The 23,244-nt window shown below is 32.9% G+C and overlaps 1 protein-coding gene across 4 annotated transcripts in view; it reads left to right on the top strand.

Annotated features, from left to right (window-relative positions):
* Positions 1-23,244, top strand: part of LOC140437561 (chloride channel protein 2-like) — a 293,059-nt gene that overhangs the window by 215,636 nt on the left and 54,179 nt on the right. For all 4 annotated transcript variants that reach the window (XM_072527159.1, XM_072527155.1, XM_072527156.1 and 1 more), the window contains exons 3-4: positions 15,749-15,869; positions 17,373-17,516. In XM_072527159.1, coding sequence (XP_072383260.1) covers positions 15,749-15,869; positions 17,373-17,516 — 265 coding nt within the window. The remainder of the gene's footprint in view (positions 1-15,748; positions 15,870-17,372; positions 17,517-23,244) is intronic.

Raw genomic sequence — 23,244 nt, 5'->3', positions numbered from 1 at the left:
AATTGTGACTTCGCCAAGTTTCCAAAAAAAAATCAAAACAAGAAACAAATTGAGAAGGAACAAAACAAGATTGTTGCCAAATTGTTTTATTTTTTTTTTTTAATTATCATTTTGTCGAAAAAGAAAAAGAGGAATTTTTAGTAGCGACTAGCAATGGGAGAAAAATATTTCCATGAAATATGTTTATATATTCACCTCAGAAACCCAGGAAGTCGATCACGCGAAAAGTGGTCCTAATTTGTTTAAACAAAATGTTTTTTAAAAAACTTGTAAAAATCAACTTCTTTGGATCATTTTTCTAAAGTTAATCCTTTATGAGTATAAACAATTATTTAAAACTGAAGAAAAAAAAACAAAAATGACGATTTTCAGGGCTCAAAAACACAAGTAAAAAATATTATTTTTGAAAGCACCAAGTACCTCAAAAGCTCAAACCTTCTTTTATCAGTTTCCGATAAAAATGTTGGGCTTGTTTTATTTTTACATATTTATTGTTTTTTAAATGTTATTGAAGCGGTTATAACGGTGCACGACCGTTTGAGTTGCCGCGTCTATAAAGAGAGTTTGAATTTATATAGTTTGAATTCTTATTGTACAAATTATGTATTATGCTAAGAGTCCAGTAAAAATAAGAAAAGTGAAAATACTATTTTAATATTTTAATAGAAAATGTATCGTGCAGTATTTCTTCAGTTCTACTGAACATATAGATGTAAAAACAATGTCAATTACAATGGTTTGGATTGTTAAAAACAATTGTTACAAAAAATATCACAATATTTTTAGAATGTATAATGTTTTAAGGTTAAATATGTAAAAAATAAACCGGAAAATGAAGCTAGGAGAAATAGCATCTATTTTGAATTAGTGGGAAAAGATATTGAATAATGTACCAAAGGTTTATTCAAAAAATATTTGTGTATCTGTTGGGAAAAATCAACAAATATACGACAAATATTTTTTCTCAAATAAAAAAAAATGTAAACACTGAGACGAATTTAGACAAACTAACAGACAAACTTACAAAGCAGAGCTCAAGAAAAATCTTTGAAAGCCTGGAATCATTATTTAGGGTACGTTAAAAGAAGCGGGATGGTCGAATATTTCGCGAATTAAACATTGGATCGAAAAACTGAATAACACGTGTTCAATATTTTTCAAAGATCTATCAATTGGCACCAAACATGAACCCCAGTAGCAGAGTATGCAAAAGAGTATGGTCTAACAATGAATGTCAAGAAGACGAAATTTATGAGAATATCGAAAACTCAAAGAAATAACGATAGTCTTCTAATAAACGAAACCAACGTCGAACAAGTGGACAAATATGCATACCTGGGAACAATGATTAACTCCACAAATGATTACAATCAGGAGATAAAAATAAGAATAGACAAGGCTAGAGCAAATTTCAACAAAATGAGAAGAGTTCTATGTACCAGGGATTTAAAACTGAAACTAAGAGTTAGGTTGGCGAGGTGCTATGTTTTTTCGACCTTATTTTATGGAATGGAATCTTGGACCTTGAATGCTACATCAATGAAAAAACTCGAATCATTTGAGCTGTGGGTGTACAGAAGAATTCTGAAAATATCATGGACAGAACACGTCACAAACAAAGAGGTTCTGAGAAGGATGAACAAAGAAATGGAAATTTTAAATTCAATAAAAACAAAAAAATTGGAATATCTCGGACATATTACACGTGGAGAGAAATACACCTTGCTCCAACTGATCATGCAGGGAAAGATCCAAGGAAAGAGAAGCATAGGGAGGCGTAGAATGTCATGGCTGCGCAACCTGAGAGAGTGGTACGGATGTACATCAAATGAACTTTTCAGAGCAGCCGTCTCAAAAGTTCGAATAGCTATGATGATTGCCGACCTCCGCCGCGGAGATGGCACTTGAAGAAGAAGATGAACCCCAGCCACACCCTCTAGAGCTCGAAGGGGAACAAATTTCAAATCTTAAATGGAAACTCCTTATATTTTTTTGCAGATTTGGATTCCTCATAAAAATATGTACCTAACTTTTATTTGAGATATTTTTTCGACAGAAAATTATGAAAACGGTTTAATATCTTAAGAAATACACTTAAAAATGAAAAATCACAAAACATGTTTTTAATATTTTTTTAAAAATCTATCAAATGGCACCAAACACCACCCCGCACCCGCACCCCTAGAGGTGTGGCTGGTGCAACTTTGAAATCTTAAATAGGGACTTGAAATGTAAAAAGGACAATTTTAAATTTAGTTTCATATTCTTTCTAATAACTAATATATTCAAAAATGTTCTAAAACTGTTTTAGAAAGAAAAGCTTGTGGCAATGTTTTTATGGGATTAATATTTCAATCAATTGTGGCTTCAGTTCATATAAGCATAATGTTTAATTAATATAGTTACTGATAATACAGTACTAATACAGTACTGATTCGTATTAACAAAAGTTAAATATAAAAGACGATGATAAAGAAATCTAGCTGAATTAAGATTATAATGATTTGTGGTTACCCTAAATAAACAGTTAATGACGCAATTTTTTTTAAGATAATTAACATGTTCACATAACCTATTGAAAAATACACCAACTTGTAAACAATGTACCCATAATCAAAATAATTATATATACTCTGCTAATCAAACGGAAAACAAAATACAGACAAAGTTGTTGATTTATTTAAATTAATCAATTTATGAGTTCAAACACCAGTAATACATACAAAGACTAATAAAGAATTTGACAGTGTGCTGCTGATTCTAAATTAATTGAATTGGATTTACATAATTATTACCACACACCTTACTTTTTTCTTTACATATAAAATATACGGAAGAACACATAAACTTCTTATATACACAAGGATTACGGTTTTTTATATAAAACTAACCATAATCAGGCAGCTAATTGTATTTTAAATCCTTTATTAAAATAATTGGGTTGGACATATAATTTTGGGATGTTATCATTCTGCAAGAATTAAAACACAATTATAATTCATCTGACAATTGTTTATACATCAATCATCACTTTTAGCGTACAAAATACATTTTAAAAATATAATCTATCAATTATTATATTATAAACCTATTAATTCCAACGATTACTCACAGGATTAACTATTATTAATTATCATGTAATCGTAATGTGAATATGATTAACGAACCGAAGAGGATGAAACTGGGCTTTCATGATAAAGCCAGTTTCCGATTCACTCTTAAGTTAATTGATCTAAAGAGGCTTGTCTGTATTTTCAGTAAGGCATTTCCTTTAATTACAATTAAGTCAAAACATCACAAACCCTGGACTATCAATGGTATCTACATATCAGCTAAGAATATGCGTTCACTAGTTCACTAGTGTACATAAAGAAATTTACTACCAACGTCTTTGTCACTGAATATATCACAAAGTACAGAGAAACCTATCTAAAACATCAAAACAGCTAAAAAAATGTACTGGGATGAATATATCAATATCGTCTGGGAAGATCTAAAAATGTTGCAAAAAAACTTGGTCCATAATAAACGATCTTCGTAATAAAACTTACACAGCTCAAACATTTTCTCTTTCAATTTTTAAAAATCTAAATGAATACTTCGTTAATGTAAGTAAAAATATAATATCAACTATTTTGCCACAAAAAGATCCTATTTTCTATCTCCACAGTTGATAAATCTGAACAGATCCAAACAATCAATAGAATCAAAAGTAAATCTTCCTATATTACTGATGGACTATCCATAAAAATATTCTTAAATCTCCCAAAAAAAATGTGTTGGAAGTCCTGGTCTTACTAATTAATGATTCCTTTCATCATCATTACGTAGCGCTACAACCCTGGGTGGGTCTTGGCTGACTGTACAACTTTTTTCCAATTTGTTCGGTCTTCCATTCACCTAGGGTCAAATGGAATGTTCATTTTCTGGAGATCTGCTTGGATGTTATCTCTCCATCGCATCCTGATCTTATACTGGTTTGTGGTGATGTCATGGTGATGTCCGAAAATTTATCTAAGTATTTTTCGTTCAAATCGTCTGAGCTTTTTTTCGTTTGCTTTGGTCATGGTCCACGTTTCGCATCCGTATGTTATTACAGGTCTGACGATGGATTTATAGATTTTTATTTTTTAATTTCTTGTAAGATTTTTTGATTTTATGAGCGTATCCAGTGCGAATAGACAGCGGTTTGCAGATTGGATTCTGTCTTTTATTTCGAAATTGAAGGTGTTGACCGTCACATTTTGTTTTATTCTGGCTCTTCGTGTCGTTCTATTTACACACATATATTTCGTCTTCTCTTCATTAATCTTCAACCCTACTTCACTTGTTGCTCCTTCCACCTTGTTAAAGATGTCTTTCGTGAATAGGATGGAGTCTAAAACGAGATCTATGTCATCTGCATATGCGAGTAATAGCTTGGGACCTTGAACCGATAGCAATTGTGTTTTTATTTCGGCCGACCTCATGGCTTTCTCTAATACAAGGTTAAAAAGTAGTGGATATAACGCAACACCCTGTTTGAGTCCACTGTTGATTTCAAAGCTGCCAGACAGTTTATTATTTACACGTACTTTCGATATTCCACCTTCCTTACAGACTTTGGTCATCCGAATGAGTTTCTTTGGTATTGAGAACTCCGCCATGGCATTCCATACTTGGCTTCTTTCTACGCTATAATACGCCTGTCGAAAATCTATGAAAAGATTGTGTATGGGTCTGTTATACTCCCATCCCTTTTCTAGAAGTTTGTCTCAGCGTGAATAGTTGATCTATTGTTGATCTGTTTGCCCCAAAACCGGCTTGATATTCGCCTAGGACATTTTCAGCATAAGGGATTAGTCTACTAAGAATGATGTTTAAGAGGGTTTTATATGCCGTGTTTAGGAGTAAAATTCCTCTATAATTCGCGCATTTTGTTTTGTCACCTTTTTTTGTGGATGGGCACTATTATGTTTAATGATTCCTTTGATAAAGGTATATTTCCAGAGTGCCTAAAGACAGCCATTATTATTCCTTTTCATAAGGGTGAAAAATCAAATGTCTGCAACTATAGAACTATTGCCTTACTACCGGTCCTGTCCAAAGTTATTGAGAGATTTACAATTTATAAAAGCCCGACTTATGTCCTTGTCCGAGCCTTGACCGAAATGGTATGGATTATTTGAATTTGTGATTTTCTCTTCCTGTTGATTAAGAAACCTACTCCGCCGTATATATAATCTTCCTTGCCTTTGTAGTAGAGCCTGTTGACTGAATGTAAGTCCACATACCCTCCTTTTCTTTTAACTTCCGATAGTCCCCATTATGTCCCAATTCATGTTCCCCAATTCCTTTTCTAGTTCGTAGAATGTTTCATCTTTTGCCATGGAACGTATGTTGTATGTTGCTATATGGAGTTTTTTTTTTTTGTTCTTCTTATCATTCAAGTTCAACTTACTCCCTGGGATACCTTTCGTGTCTCTGTTAAAATCGACATTTTTTTAAAGGTTTTAGCCATACCCCATCACGCTGACCAGGCAAGTTGGTGGTGTAGAAGGATGTGTAATGTCGACCGTTGCAACCAAGATTAAGCGGCTCACCTACTAAGCGACATCACTTACTCTTAATGAAATTATTCTTTCATAATGGAGGTGTTACAGTTATTCTGCTGGCACCTAGTCATCAGAGGCTCGTTTGTGATAACAGTGTTCACCAACGTGAAGGTACGGTTGACTTTTTGAGATACATCACTACTCCAATAAAACCTCTTTACTCTTTAAAGCAGAGCAATTGTGTTTATGTATCTTGCTTAGTATTCCATCTATATATTAAGTAGTTGCATTGATTTTTGTTTTGTAATTTTTACATAAATTATAATTCTTATTACATTTGTGGCTAAATATCTATCCAGAGCATTTTCTAAGAACTACTTAACATTTGAAAGTTAAATAATTAATAAAGCCTTTAAAAGCTTGGTATTAGTGGTTGCTTTGCAGCGGATGAGAAAAGTTATGGAATTACAGTTAAAAACTGTTTATCAGGAGCGTTTCAAACTTTAATTTTTTAAACCTTGACATATCGTTATATAATCGTGTTTCACATTCATAGGATTGAATGTATTTTTCATAGAGTCGATGATTTTCATTTTTTTTAGCTAGCTAGCTTTTTTTTCTTGGTACGAGTACAGACGCCCATATTTGTTGATAAAACTTTTTATATCTATTTTTTCATTTTTTACGGCAGGCATTTTTGCCTGCATATTTACAATATTATGTGTATAATTTGTAATGTCAGATTAAGTATTATCAAATTCCGAATTTAAATCAATTGTCTTTTAACTGTTTTTGAGTCAATCAATTGAGTTTTTTTAATTGAACAAAACAACCTATCTCAACGTAACTACGACGCCAATTTTGCATCTGATACTGACATTTTCGGAATTTCGGAATTGTTACATTTACTAATGGCCGTGTAGAATATAAGTTATTATAAACGTTTATGCTTAATTCCCCTTTATAATACAGAACCTAATTTTTGTCTCCATGCACATATACATTTATTTATAATCTTCAAGGCAGTATGACGTGATTTGAATTCTATATAACTACAACAAACACACCTAATAATACAAATTAAAGGAGTGCGGTTTAAAAATGAAGCAACGAATTATCACCTTATTCGTTGATAGCTTCTGAATTACTATTTATTTTGTGGAATATAGCAGTCGGTTTACGTCACAGATTATTGACTTTACCGCTTGTAATATTGATCTATTGACGCGAATTGCCCTAAACTTTGATCGACATTCATTACAATATACGCGGAAGCTATTTATTTTCATAACACATACTGGTTTAAACCACAAACAAGGATAAAATACAATCTTACACTTTAATTTATTAAGTGTTAAGATGCTTAATATATTATATTTCGTGAATTCTATAAATACAACTAAGTACAAGATAATATCAGCTGTTCCAATGCCGGCGATTACGGACCTGCAAGGGATGCACCGAATACGGGCGCCGCTGGTTATGGGGCGTCAAAAATAGCTTTTTTCTGCCGGGGTTATACAAAATATGTACTAAAATAGAGAAATTAATTTTATTCAGTTATCCGGGGCGCAAAATCGAAAAAGAAGAGATGGCAAAAAAACAATCTGGCACTTTTAGCCCATTTTTTAAAAAAAGATAAAAGTGATGTTATTTTGTCTGATGAGTCCAACAAAACTGTAACAAAAGCTAATTTACAGGGGACATCCACATCCACACTATTTGTTTCTGATTATTCCGGTAAGTCCAATAAAATTTTAACAAAAACCTATGTATCGGTGTAACCGGAGGCATACACATTTACTCACTTTGATGTAATTTTTGCAAACCATAAAATATCCCCAGAAAATGGAAAATCTGAAAGATATAATGAAATGGTCAAAAGTTACCGAAATAATCAGAGTAGTTTGAATCTAAAAAGGAGCTCTTCAAACTAAACTAATTAAATATCAAAAGGATGAATAGGACGAAAATTTAGCAATACATATTTCAACCGGAAAATGGGGAGATCGAAGAATTCTTCTTCTCATGGCGCCGTCTCCTTTCGAAGGTTGGCGATCCAAATGGCAATTGTAGTTTTGGAAACTGCTTCGCGAAAGATTTCTGCGGATGAGCGGTCGAACCATCTCCTCAGGTCTTTCAGCCACGAGTTCTAGCGTCTTCCTACTGATCTTTTACCCTGTACTTTTCCTTCTAGTATAACTTGAAGTTAACATTCTAAATCTTAAATTCTACTTTCTTATTGTGTTTTAAGATTTTTAGGACTGCAGAATTTACTAGTTTTACCGAAGGATTTAAAGATGGTGGAAACGTATTGAAAACTTTACATCGGCACGAAACAAGTAGAAACCACATGAAAAACTTTTTAGAATGGACAGAATTAGAAAAAAAGTTAAAAAATAAAACTACTATTGATTGTGAAGAACAAGTTATAGCAGATATGTGGAGGAAATATGAAATAAATGTTTTAACAAAATTAATACAAAGTATAAAATTCTTGGGAGGATAAAACAATGGCAATTGTTTAAAACAAGCCGAATTTTTGAGAAATTTGACCCAATTATTTAGAGACATATTGAGAGAGTACTTAAACCCCCAAACCCATTATTTAAGTAAAGAGACACAAAATGAATTAATCGACATGCTAGGAAATGCAATAAGAAACAAAATATGATCTTTTGTTCAAGAAAGTAAATATTATTTAATCATATTAGGCTATACACCAGATACCAGTAAAACAGAACAAATAGAAAGAAAATGAAAACCGGGAATAATTTGGCTAGTTTAATTCCAAGAAAAAGATCAACCACATTTCAATTAAATATAGGACCACCAATTATAGATGTTCAACCAGGACCATCTACTGGAATGCAAAGAAAATTTCTGACGCCTTATGATATTTCGCCAATCCCTATTGAATAATTGCGTTGAGAATTTAAAACTCGATGCTTCGACACCCATTTTGGACCCATTATCAAATGGGATATGGTTCCGTTCGAGTTCGGGGTTCTCAATCTGCCGACTCCCCTTACTCTTAAGGTACTTATCTTGTATTTTGTTGTGTATAAATACAAGAACCGTCAAACGGTAGAGAAGTCTCAATCTGCCTACTCCTCAGTATCAAGTGACGACCGGTCTTACCCTGTGTAGCTGCTTTTATACTCTCAGTATGCGCGGGAACGGTATGCGCGGAAACGGTCTAAGCGGGATCAATTGGGGCGGGGGGTCACTGAAGCATGTTGGGCTAGGGCTGAAGTAGTATCGGAATGTTTTACAGATATAGAATGTTACAGATATAATGACATTAGAAGTTTTTCAATTTTGTTTATTTAATAAAGAGCTTATATAAGTAATTTCTATCTATTCATTCCAATGGCCCATATCAGTATCACATTGTCCAAGGTGCTTCCATAACCCTCTTATCAAAAAAATATTTAAAAAAAAATCCATCCAAAGAACTCTTCGAGTATTGATAAGAAAACGGCTAGTGGAGATATAAGTCAAAGAACCAATATAATTATACAACAAAAATAAGAAATCATCAGAGTATTTGATATCAATCCAAGGGTACATCAACCTCAGAATTTCAACTCAAAATGTGACTATTTACCCACAATATCGAGGCCAAGTAAGCCCTTCCTAAGGATGACCTGTCAAATTAGCTGAAACGAAGCGCCAATTAATAAACTATTACAGGTTAAAATAATTTCGTATTTAATCATAATATCTTTTGAAAACGATTTCTGAATTCGAAATCGAAACGTCAAAGGCAAATGTAAAATGTAATGTTTATTACAATTAATTGTGGGCATAAGGTGTGTAATAATTAATCCCATATAAATAATATATTTAATTTAAAAAATTACTTGTTTTATTGTGTAAAAGGTCAATATTACTTGTATCCAAAACTATCAAAACTTAAAAAACAAGAACTGCTACGAAAAAAAAAATTGAATTCAAAGCAAAAAAAAAATTAAATTTCAGATCTTACTTCTCCGACACCAAAATGGCTGTTGGGCAATGTAATAACTAACTATTCTGTATAATTTATTATCTATTTTTTACATGTTGTGTTAAAATCACCAGATTTATTTTATTTTAGCTATGTTCGATTTTAAGTTCAAAGCATAAATCATTTTGAGTGCTATTCAATTACCTATTCAGTAATCGCAGAGCAGATTGCCAAAACCAATATTTACAAACACATTTAAATGCTAGACAGTCCCACTCATTCACGTCGCTTTTGTTTCTAGACCGGCTAATTTTATTTTTTTGTTGGTCACGCGGACGGCTGTCGATATTTTATGGTCTTTGGCCGATTAGAGATTATCGCACTAGAAGTCAAGATTATACAAAGGTTTCGGGAAATGCATTTATTATACGGATAAATCCATAGAGGTTAATATTTGATTAAAAATATTATGATTACATGTAACACTTAATATCTGTTTACATAATATGATTTCCTGTTTACACTAATCGAAATTTATTACATGTTATGAAGTTAAATTGGTTTTTAAATGTACAATAATTTCCAAATAATCTACAAAAAATGATATCGGACAAATACAATGAACTGTCAAAAAAAAATATTCTACAAGGCAGTTACTTGTCATCCCTTATCTTCAATACCGTTTATCATAGCTATGCCTATGCATAAACCCGGTAGATAATGTTATAATTTAAGTTAGGTGAAGTCCTCCTTCTAGTTTGAAGACATCAAGAGACAAGGAAATACCTACTTTAGGAAATATGCACTAATAAACGTCTGGTCATCAACAATTATACTTTATTCCTTCTTACATACAGAACAATACAAAACTTGACTGACAGTAGTTTATTACCTATTTATGACATTACTCATTGCACTGTCAACAATGTCACTTCATATAGAACAACATCCACTTTTTATGTTGGATATTCTAACACTCTCCCTCAACATGAAAAGTAGATAAGCTAAATAATAGACCTTAACAAAATTATTTTAAATTCAAATTCTGACAGATTAACTGCAATTTCTTTGAATTTAACGACTTGGTCAACATATCAGCCACCATTTCATTCGTCGACATATATTTTAATTGAATATCATTGTTAGCTACTTTTTCACGAATAAAATGATACTTTACATGAATATGTTTCGTTCTCTTATGGTATACTTGATTTTCCGATAACTTTATGGCACTTTGATTATCATTAAATATAACCATCGGAAAACCTTCAAACAAAAACTTACAATTCACATTGTTTTCAAATATTTCTTTACATAAATATGTTAAGTATAACGATTCTTTTGCTGCCTCAGTTATGCCAATATATTCAGCTTCAGTTGAATTTAAAGCCAAAGTTCTTTGCTTTTGACATTCCCATGAGATAGGACCACCAGCCAACGAAAAAATAAATCCATAAAATGACTTTCTATCTGAACTGTTATTGGCCCAATCTGAGTCAACAAAGCCACTTAAACTAACATTTGACTTTCTGTAATTAATTCCTACAGTTCTTGTACCTTTTAGGTATCTCAAAACACGTTTGGCTGCTAACCAATGTTCTTTCGTATGAGTCTTATTAAACTGGCTAAGATAAGTGACAGAGAAAGCTATGTCAGGCCTTGAACAAACCGCTAAATACATCATCGAACCAATCAATTCTTGATAAGGGCATTCATACAAAATTCCTTCATTAGAAAGTTTAACATTCGGTTCTAAAGGAGTATTTACAATGCTACAATTCGTCATTTCAAATCGTTCAAGTATTTTATCAATATACTGTTCTTGACTTAATTTCAATTCAAACTCTGACTTACTTCTCTCTATCTTCATACCCAAACAATGTGTAATTGGACCCAAATCCTTAATATGAAAGTTTTTATCTAATTCGTTTTTCAAAACTTTAACCTCATCATGATTATTGTAAAAAACAAAAAAATCATCTACATAGAGTGCTACAATAAGGATTGAATTCTCATTATTTTTAACAAAAATACATGGTTCAATTTCACATTGTTTAAAATTCAACTTTAACAAAATTTGGTATGCCTTTTTATACCACAGTCTCGATGACTGTTTGAGACCATATATAGCTTTCCTGAGCAGACAGACTTTATTTTCCAAGTCTGGTTCATCAAAACCTTCAGGTTGAGCCATATATATGGTTTCATCAATCTCACCATTCAGGAATGCAGTCTCCACATCTAAATGAACTGTATCTAGATTTAATTCAACAGCCATCATCGCTAACAAAAGCCTAAAATTACTAAAACGAATGACTGGAGAATACGTTTCTGAATAGTCAACCCCATATTTCTGTGTAAAACCCTTTGCCACCAATCTTGCCTTGTACCTTACTATTTCACCCTTTTCATTTTTCTTTATTTTAAACACCCATTTATTCTGAACAATATTTGTATTTGCAGGTTTATCAACCAATTCCCAAGTATTATTCATTCTGAGAGCTGTCAATTCATTCTGAATGGCTAATTTCCATTCATGGCTGTGACTACTTGACAGTGCCTCAGAAAGACTTGTGGGCTCAAATTCATTTGACATAGTAAACATGGCAAGATCAGGTACATTTTCCAGATCTTTATCTAACAAAAAATCATTATACAATTTTGGTTTATTTCTAACACGTGTAGGGTAACGCTTAGATTCTTGAACACTATCACTATTTCTTTCTTCTCTATTCACTTCTTGATTTTCACTCGCACTTTCTTCTACACTTTTTATATTCTCAGATTCCACAATTTCACCGATACCACTTTTTACTTCTTCGGAGTTTTCATTTACACTAAAACATTCCGACTGATGTTGGTTCACTGATTTGGCTTCAACAATTCGCAAATTGCATATAACCTCAGGTTTAAATCGTACGTCGTGGCTCGATACGATTCTTCTTTCAGATGGAATCCATATCCTAAAACCATCCCTGTCATTCACATAACCAACTAAATAACCATGTATCGCCTTGTCATCAAATTTACTGCGAAGATTCTTGTTAATGTGAACATAACATTCAGTGCCAAATATTCGTAAATGTGTCAAACTTCCAATTGGCTTTCCATACCACAATTCATAGGGACATTTACTTTCAATTGATGACTTTCCTGTGCGATTCAGAATGTACACTGCAGTATTGCATGCTTCTGCCCACAATTGTGTGGACAACTTACATGTGTTTAACATGGAACGTGCACACTCTACAATGGTGCGGTTTTCCCTTTCAGCAACACCATTCTGCTGAGGTGTATAGGGTGGAGTGATACAATGCTCTATACCTCTCTTCGCAAGAAGTTCAGATACCTTTCTATTGTCAAACTCTCTCCCTCCATCGCATCTCAGTTGCTTTACTACATGGCCATTTGTACTAGCTTCATTTAAAAATTGTTCTAAGAAAGTACATACCTCACTTTTGTGTTTCATAAAGAAAACTTTCCGAAACTTACTAAAGTCATCTTTAAAACATACGTAATAACGTGCTTTTCCCAGTGATTCTATAGACATGGGCCCATTCACATCTGCATGGATCTGCTCACCAATGACTTGTGGTCGATTGATCCTAGATTTGAATGGCAATCTATGCATTTTTCCAATTGCACATCCATCGCAAAAGCTTTCTTTGCACCCATCAATGTCTATATTCATTTTCTTCAATACCTTCTTTACGTGTTGCTTATGCTGATGACCAAATCTTTCATGGTACACTTGCAACATATCTGTTGACTCTGCTAAGTTTACTTGAACGGGATTTGTCGGTTTCATAACACGTATATCAAGTACATACAGGCCATTTTTGAAGTACCCAGTCATTACAGATTCACAAGTGTTTTTGTCATATATATTTACACCTTTTTTATCAAGTACTGTAATAAAACCCCTTTGTGCAGCAGCTTTCACAGAAAACAAATGAGCACTTGCTTCAGGAACATAAAAAACATTCTTCAAGTCAGCACCTTTCCATTTATTATTCAGATGCATTTGAATTTTCACTGTTCCTTGTCCATGGGCTAACATACATACATCTTTCTTACCAAGTGATATACTTTCTGGTTCAGCAAATTCTGTATAAGATGAGAAATATTGCTTATCTGTAGTGATATGATTTGTGGCTCCACTGTCACAATACCATTTTCCAGCTTCAATACAATTGTTAGATGAGGCACTTAAAACAACAGACAAAAAAACAGTATCATTACTTTTATTCTTACCTAAATTCTCAACTGATTTTTTCAACGGACACTCTTTCGCCCAATGGCCTAATTTCTTGCATTTATGACATGGAAATTTTTCTTTTGCACGATGTACATTTTTCTTTGACTTCATACTTTGGTTCTGATTGTATTTTTCTGTCGGGCTATTGCGTGCAACGAACGCAAAAGATTCTACAGTACTTTGGTCACGTAATTCAATGGTACACAATTTCTCAATCAGTAAATTCAAAGTTTGATTCTTTGATGGTATCGTGTCCCACAAATCTTTGAAATTATCAAAGTCCTTACCCAAAGTTGATAAGATCCGACCATTTAACATTCTTTCGGATAAAACATTTTCATCATGCTTCTGCAGTTCATCATTTAAATCTACAAACAGTTTCTGCAACTTCGCAACATGTGTACTAATATCTTCTTTTTCATCACGTTGGACTCTAAAAAAGGCTTCAATAAACATGTTTAACCGTTGCGTACTGCTACGTTCAAATCTCGCACGCAATTTGTCCCATATTTCACTAGCGTGAGTACACGTCAACACGAGCTCGGCAACAGTTTTTCCTAGCGTACCTGCTAACAAACTTGCCGCTTTCGCATCGTCTTTTAACCATTGCTGATGCTTCTGTATTTCCGCTGAAGTTGAATCTCCACTAACCTCAGGACACTTACACATACCTTTTACAATGTCTTCAAGTGCATACGAACGTAATAACATCGAAACGTGCCATTTCCACTTTGCCCAGTCTTCAGGACCCTCGAGTTTGTCAACTTGAATTTTATAATCGTTATTGCTGGTCGCCATATTTTATTCACCGACAATAACAACAAACAAAACTGAATGAAGTACGAACCTAACTTGTTCACAGTTCACACGTGGATTGGGCCCAAAACCTGTTATAATTTAAGTTAGGTGAAGTCCTCCTTCTAGTTTGAAGACATCAAGAGACAAGGAAATACCTACTTTAGGAAATATGCACTAATAAACGTCTGGCCATCAACAATTATACTTTATTCCTTCTTACATACAGAACAATACAAAACTTGACTGACAGTAGTTTATTACCTATTTATGACATTACTCATTGCACTGTCAACAATGTCACTTCATATAGAACAACATCCACTTTTTATGTTGGATATTCTAACAGATAATAGCACTATAACCAAAGGCAAACTACCTAACACCTCTCGAAACATAGCGAAAAAAGGAAGATAAAAGTCAACTTAGAGAAGATGGAATTCATTACCTTTAACCAGCAAAGCTAGTAAAGAGACACCCACAGTTACACTTCCTGGTCAGGAGCTTAAATCTGAAAAAATCGTCAGATATCTAGAAATACATCTTGACAGGAAGTGGGGAAAAGATATTATTCTTCAGAAAAAAGTAACAGAGATTACAATTTACCAAACTTTGCTAGAGGGTGAAAAGAAACTCTATCACTAGACACATTTTATGTACAAGTCATTAAAATAACTAGAGTCAGGTATAATAAATGCATACAAACATACGGGTAACATTCGTATGGTACCTTCAACAATTTAAAAATTATCGGCCATATCCAAAAGAATTGCCTTAATAACCCACGCCCTCTGGTATGTTAGAAGTCGTGTGATGTTAACACTTGCTGCTTGCAGATATTCTGAACTTTTTTTGTCGCAAATTGTACAATGTACAAGCACCTCGCTATCAGGGATCACGAAATAATAATGATGAATTTTGTTGCTGTCCATTGCTTATGGGAGGTGGAGCCTAATATCAAAATATTAGGTCTCAAGCTATGTTTGACGAGTAGTGTTACGAGTAGTAGTAACATTTATATTTTGAAAAAGATTTCTAAGCTTGAAAATGTAAATATCAAATAAAGTATTTCTAATTCCACCTAAATTTTTTGTTAAGACGAAAAAAAATATTTATCCTATTTTTGGTTATCTTTTTTGGGTTCTGGGATCATTATATACCTGGTGTGTGGCATTTTTGTATAATCTAATTTTCGTTTCTTTCTTGCAGATGTATGGCCGGTATAGCCGGCAATTAGGAGAATATGCAAAGTTTGAAGCACTAAAAGCACAAGAGAAAAGACGAATAAAAGAAGAAAAAGCAAGAAAACGAGAGCTTAGGGGATATCAAGGTATGTTTTAATGTGCAGAACTTTTACCTAAGTTTCTCAATATTAATGAATGTAATCTCATTTCTTAGTCATTCGTATTTCATTTATTTTCGTGTCTATTGCGACACTATTTTTATATAAATGATATCAATTTTCTATAAAAGGTGATGTAGTAATTTTCTTTCTATAAAACTATCGTTTCGCATCCATGACATTTTTCTATGAACTGGAGTCATTCCTCCTTCGATCGACCTCTTATAAGACATATTAAATATTTGAGCTTTCTTCTTTTATAGTAGATTTATTTTCATATTTGTGAGTTTATCGATCCATCTTTACTTTTACAACTGACGGTAACAACACATTTCAAAACTTTATGGTATTCTATTTGGTCCTCTACGTGATATAATAGAATTTTTATTTCATTGATTCGGTCCCATGTTTCGTTTACTATCGTTTCCAAATATCCATATTTCCCAAAGGCCAAAGACCATTTATTTGGTTTTCTTAAAATTAATTTTTATGTCGTAACAATTGTAGGTAATGTTTATATGTGCCGATGGTTGTCATTGTAAGTCATTGTAAGTATAAAATTCTGTCTAAGGACTCTCATCTAAATATTCCTTTACTCAAAAATGAGTTACATACACTCGGAATGGTAAAGAGACGCTGAGATAACTTTTAAGATTACTTTCCTGAAGCCGAATATATTTTAAAAAAGCTTCTAACTTATATTTCTAAGAAAAACGGACGCAAAAGAAATGTTAGATCATGACAAAGCCAAATTAGCAATATTTGAGCCATATAAATTACTAAATCTGGACGGGATTTATTCAATACTTTTACAAAAAGGGAATGACCTGCTGTAAAAATATTATGTATAAAACTACAGGTTGGTTTAGGACAGAAGCCCCTAAGACCCATAAATCCGATATCATTTGTACTGAAGTATCTAAAAAAACTGTTCGATACGCACATTAGGAATGATGTATTGGTTTAGTCCGATAAGCATACAGAGAATAATTCCCTACGGAAACGGTACTGAATCATTTCATACAAAAGGTAGACTACGTTATAGAAAACAAAGCGGTAGTCTGCATGTTGAAAATCCGGTTCTGACTGTTGTTGCAGAATAAACTTAAATGTAGGACTTAACATAAGTTATGAAATTTACCAGAAGGGGGAATTTAGAGGGATTAGACCCTCTAAACCTAAATGGTACCATTCTAACTCTAGTAAGTACCTTGCGGTAATAAAAACGTACCTTGTTGTAATATTAGAGTTAAAGCTTACTTGAAACCGGCAGATAGAACTAATAATCAAGAGAGGGTTGACTACTAAAAATGACTAGATTCGCTAATTCATATTACCCCAATATGGGTCCCCTACACAAAGTTAGACTCTTAAAGAAAAGACTACAGAGTGGACACGATTTGTTTAATATATAAAAAATCAATAAAAATTTATGTTATTAAAATTGAAAATGAAATCAGTACAATCGTTTTAATTTTATTTTTCCCATAGGAAAACTAGTCAAATTTATTGCATTCTTATGGAGGCACACATTCGCGAGATTGGGAGAAGACTGGGTGTTCTTGGCCCTTTTGGGCGTCATTATGGCTTTTTTGAGTTTCCTTATGGATAGAGGTGTAGCAATGTGTAATAGCGGTAAGTAAAGATGCATAATACATAATATGTATAGTGTTTTAAAAAGTGTTTAGTATTTCTTAAATAAATATAATGCATATATATATATATATATATATATATATATGAACTTATTTAAAAGCTCTTTAAATTCCTCTGAAAAACTTGCTAACTCATATGTTTTTTAAAATCAAAGAACGCCACTTGTATAAATCACCACACGTTTTTGTAAAACTATTAATTTTAAACCCGAAAGTACAAAGCGCTTTTAAAAGTTTAAATTTCTTGAAACCTTATCTAAATTATTGCATATCTTAAAATGGGAATGTATACGTAACTTTGTAACAAAAGCTAGAAATTAGATTTTTAATTTATTACGATGTACTCTACATACGTTCAGAAAATATGCCTGAACCACCTACATAATAGGGTTTGTGCATACCGAAAGAACCGGGCAGTAGGTAATAATAACTCGAGGTAATCACATCTATGGTCTAGCATCGAAGATGTCACTTCCCCTCGGTGATGCAGTCGCCCATTCCTTTTGCATCGCAATAGCGCCGTGCTTAGATTCTATCCTCACTACATGCCAATTAACACATTTCAACAAGTGGTTAGTATAACTAGTGTCTCTTACAAACTGATAACAATTTATGAGTTATGCTAAATGTTTTTATTATTTTCAGTCATAAATATTTTATTTCATTATTTATTGCTTCAGTTAATTAACCATATATTTTCAATACTTCTTACATAACAATATAGGTCTACGTCTAGATTTTTCTTTTTCAATATGTGGGTCCACAAAAAAACTAATTAGAATAACCTAGTCAACAAATAAATGGAAGAAAATTGTAACTAAAGCCAAGTCATACAACAAACTCTAACAATGCACAAGAAAAATGCAGAGTGATTTACTGCAATAAGCGAATCTGCGTGCTCTAAGTAAGAGCGGCAAACATTCTATCCGGAATAGATGGTTTTGATAATGACGAGTTAACAAAGGGACGTATAGTGGATTAGTTATATAAAAGTAGCGATAAGTGCTGGACTTTGTGAGAGTAGCTGAAATAGATTAATGGATGGTTTATAAGGCGTTAAGACCATGCAAAATTGTAGATTGTAGTTTCGTGTTCCTGATGTAGGTGGGTAATAGAGTTTCATAACATACATAGTTTAACAGTTTAAATCAAAACAGTTTGCAAATATTGTTGTTTTTGCGACTTGTGAAAACATTCTCCATATTTTATGCGTTGTGATTATAAAAGAAACTATATGAAATCTACGAAGATACCAATTACCGGATCTAGGAAGATACTAGTTGCCGAAAAACAAATTCAAATAAGGCAAATAGATCAATCAAATTATTTTTTTCTGTTTCGTTTAATCAGTCCTTAACCATCCCATGCGATAAACCACAGATTGGTTGTTCGCTATATTTGCAGTTACAACTGCATTCGTAATTAAATCCTACTAATTGCCTTATATCACTATGAATTAAATTTACTTTTCGATTTTTCGCCATGTATACAAATACCATCATTATAAATCCAAATTACTTTGTATTTTGTTACTTGACTTTTGCTACCAATTAAATTTAGTATTTATTTTTAGTTTTAATTAAAATGATACAATGTAAATAAACTAAAAATTAATTTTTAGATCGGAGGTATTTATCAACGACATTATGTCTAAAAGTGGAAATAAACCCATTATAAGTGAGCGTCTTATTTAAAGATCACTGAAATTTTTTTGTTTAAACCCTTTCAAATTTGTTTTAAGTTTAAAGAAAAATTTGCGATAATAGATATATTAGGCTGTAGTACACTGAATTATAATTTCTTTTGTATTATATTTCTAATATCCTTTCAATAAAAAAAAATATAAACATTGGACAAATTTGCTTATTCGTTTAGATTTTACGTTTAATTTACACATTTAATAATAAAAGTTTCATATCGGCCATTTTTTATCCTTTACTGTACTTTACTTTTGTGGAAAGAGTACTGTTAAAATTTTGAGTTTTGTACTGGCAAAAAATCGCTAAAAATGGGGTGAATATTTGACCTTAAGATCAAGAGCAGTACTTGACATGTTATATTGCAGGGGTGGCCAACTTAATCGGACTCGAGATCTACTGTCTGTCTTTCTAATTATTTGCGATCTACCCACTAGGAAGTTTTTAACGATACTGGCGAACAATAAAACTTTTAATAAAGAATTTTAACGTTAAAAGTGAGATGAATATCTCAGAGTCGCTCAGTATATCCTATAAAATCAATCACTGATTCTCTTCTTCTTCTTTTTATGTAGACATAACTCTGTTTGTTTGTTTTTCAATGTGCCTCCAGTAAGTTGTCGTTTCATCGTTTTCGTGGACTTCCTATTGGGAAATCGTCTCTTGCCATCTAGACTGCTCTACTTGTTTTCATTCAGCTTATATGATCGTTCCATTCTACTCTTTTATTTTTTACCCAGTTCTTGATGTTCTCCACGTTGCATCTACGTCATATATCTGTACCTCTAGCTCTGTCCCATAGTATCTTGCCATCAATTTTTCAAGTGTTTTCATCCCTGCTGTTTATAACATCCTTTTTTTCCTCTCTGTGTCAGGTCGTGTTTCTGCCTGTCTTTGACTTGTCTGATGACTGTTTTGGAAATTCTGCCTTTCATTTCTTTCCCGATACTTTTATTCTCCATATTGTTTCATCTATTTGATCTATTCACTTGATCTTCCACTTCAGTTTCAAACTTTCCGTAGCTATATAATGTGATGCCTAGATATTTAAACTCCATCACGTGTTCTATTATCTGACCTTCCAGCTCCAATTTACATCTTAGTAAATTTGCTGTTGTAACCATGCATTTTTTCTTTTTTGGGGAAATTAACTTGTTAAATTTTCGGGCGGTTATATTAATTGATCAACCACCAATACGCTGGATGGACGACATTGGACAAATATCCAAGAAATGTCAACAAGAAGCATAGAACCGTGAAGAGTGTCGAAAAATGGGAGAGACCTATGTCCAGCAGTGGACAGAAGAGGTTGCATGATGATGATGATGATGATAATGATATTAATTGATGCAGCATACGTTGTAAATCGTCTTCACTTTGTTTTTCTCCCATTTGGTATCCATTTTTAGTTCTTACTTTTTTTATTATTTCATCCATAATCAGGTTAAACAATAGCGGACTCACGAAATCTCCCTGTCTTATCCCATTACCAACTTCAATAGGATCGGTTAGGTCTTCTTCCATTTTTACTTTATTGTGTTGTTTTGGTAAATATTTTCGATCGTTTTGATTATTCCTAGAGGTATCTCTCTTGCGTAAAATAAGTGAATAACGTCCTTTAATTTGACCACTTCAAATGCCCTCTTAAGGTCCACGAAACATAGATATGCCGGTTTGTTGTATTCTAATGAATCTGCAGTTGCCTCATTATAAATATTGCGTCGGTGCATGACCTAAAACCTTGTTGTTCTTCTGCTAGTGTTATAATTTCATTCAGTTTATTTGTTATCACTTTGATTGTTAATTTTAGTGTTGTGTTTAATAAATTAATTCCTCTGTAATTTTCCGGGTTCGATTTGTCTCCCTAAGCTATAAGATGCTTGATCTCCATTCTTGAGTAATTCTGTTTTGTTTTTTTATTTTTTGGATTAGTTTTAATAGTAGTTTGATTAGATCTGGTCCTCGGTACTTTAGGAGTTCGTTCGGTATTCTATCGTCTCCTGGTGATTTTCGATTTTTTAATTTTCTTAATGCTTCATTCACATCTTCCTCCTCAATAAATATTTCTTTGTTTGTCGTCACATCTGGTGTTGGTGGATCATTATCGCCACCTTTAGCAAATAGGGATCGAAAGTAGTCTACCCATGTTTTCTTTAGAATGTTTTTATTAGTTCGTTCATCTCTTTTCTTTGTCCTCTGATCATTCTCCATATTTCTTTTTGTGTTTCATCTGTTTTGAGAAGTTCTGCCAGTGTTCCCTTATTATTTGTCTAACTAAAGTATTCGTTTCATTTCTGATTCGTTTATAGTGGTTATATGCCTGTTGTGTTTGTTGTGTTCTGTATTGTAAAAAGGCTTTCTTCTTTTTTTCACATTTTGTCTTCACTTCCTCTCTAAACCACGGTGTTTTCTTTTTTAATATGTTAGTGTTCGTTACTTTCCTCTCTCCAAGTGATTCTGTTGCTGCGTTATAACATAATCTGTCATAGTCCTTTGTCCACGGGTGTTAATAAATGTATATTTGTGTTGGTCTCTGTGGTAAAAAAATGTGTTGTTTATTCTATTCTATCTGATTCTGAAAGAATATTTTATCGGCTTTCGAGATCTGAAAGAATTTTTAGTCTAAAACCGATTCGGCTCTGAGCGCTAAAATTCTAGATTAATTAGCTTTATTGCTCGCCAGCCTGTATTCTTCTTCTTCTTGATGTACCTATCCGTTACGAATGTTGGCGATCATCATGGCAGTCTTTATCTTATCTGCAGCAGCGCGGAAAAGCTGTACAGATGTTTTATTGAACCAGATTCTGAGGTTCTTTGACCAAGATGTTTTTCTTCTTCCTGGACATCGTTTTCCAAATATGTTTCCTTGTAGGATGGCTTGTATTAGAAATACCTTAATAAAACAAAAGTATTAATTCTTATTTATATATTTTTCCAACTATATTAGATTGGAAAAAAAATTAATGGGAGTCGCTCGCGGTGATCGATGCAAGATTGCTAGCACTTCAACTAGCTATTGCTCCTTTTTTGGCAAACTATTTTCGTAATATTTAGGACGGGAATAGATAGATATATTATACCGATAATTTTTTCCTCGCCCGCGATCCACTGACCTAGGGGCCTCGATCGACTGGTCGATCGCGATCGACGGGTTTGCCTCCACTGTTATATTGCATTTCTAAACCTATAAACCACTGGAAATTTTTTAATAATGGTGTCCTGTACAAGATACAAACATTCTTGGTAAAGAAGCTCGTGGATCATATGATTTTCGATTTGATATAAATAGAAAAATACTTTTTATAGAATGACTCGATGATAAGTGTCGATTTGATATAAATGGAAAAGTACTTTTTATAGAATGACTCGATGATAAGTGTCCACGAAAAAAATGAAGTCACTGTAGTTGGCTGTAGACCATCACAAAAGTTTTGTTCAAAAATCCTTGATAAAAGGTATATAATTAAAAGACCCTTTGACCCTATGTATATAGGTTGACATTTTTGTTAAATATATGGTATGATGTTAAGATTGTTAACAGATATTCTGCATGACAACGTAAGACTCCCAATTGAGGTTGCTGCAGACCCTAAGACAATGTCTCTGGATGGGCTCTAGATGGCAACTCTTGCTCAAACACAGTTGGTATTTGTCGTTTTGCACCTGGAGATTTTTTACGATACATTTCAGATAATTTTTGGTTGAAATACCGTGATCCTAAGTCGCGGAATTTCTCTGTCTCGGGAAACATCTTTCCTAATATCACACTAATAAATAAAAACTATCATACTAAAATGCCACAAGAGAATAACTTTAGAACAATATAAACAAATTCAAATTATTACTCGATATATCATAAAAATTTGTTTTCAAATATTACTAATTATTTGATTAAATTCAGTATTTTGTTTTGAATTAATCAATTTCTAAGCACATTTAATAATCCTAGTTAGAGTGAACACAATTTGCATTTCGATTGTTCATCTAAGGTCAAGTAAGGGCAACAAATTA

The sequence above is a fragment of the Diabrotica undecimpunctata genome, chromosome 3 (assembly GCF_040954645.1).
Source record: "Diabrotica undecimpunctata isolate CICGRU chromosome 3, icDiaUnde3, whole genome shotgun sequence".
Taxonomy (NCBI): Eukaryota; Metazoa; Arthropoda; class Insecta; order Coleoptera; family Chrysomelidae; genus Diabrotica; species Diabrotica undecimpunctata.
Note: the sequence above shows the minus strand (reverse complement) of the source record. Positions and strands in the feature narration are given on the sequence as shown.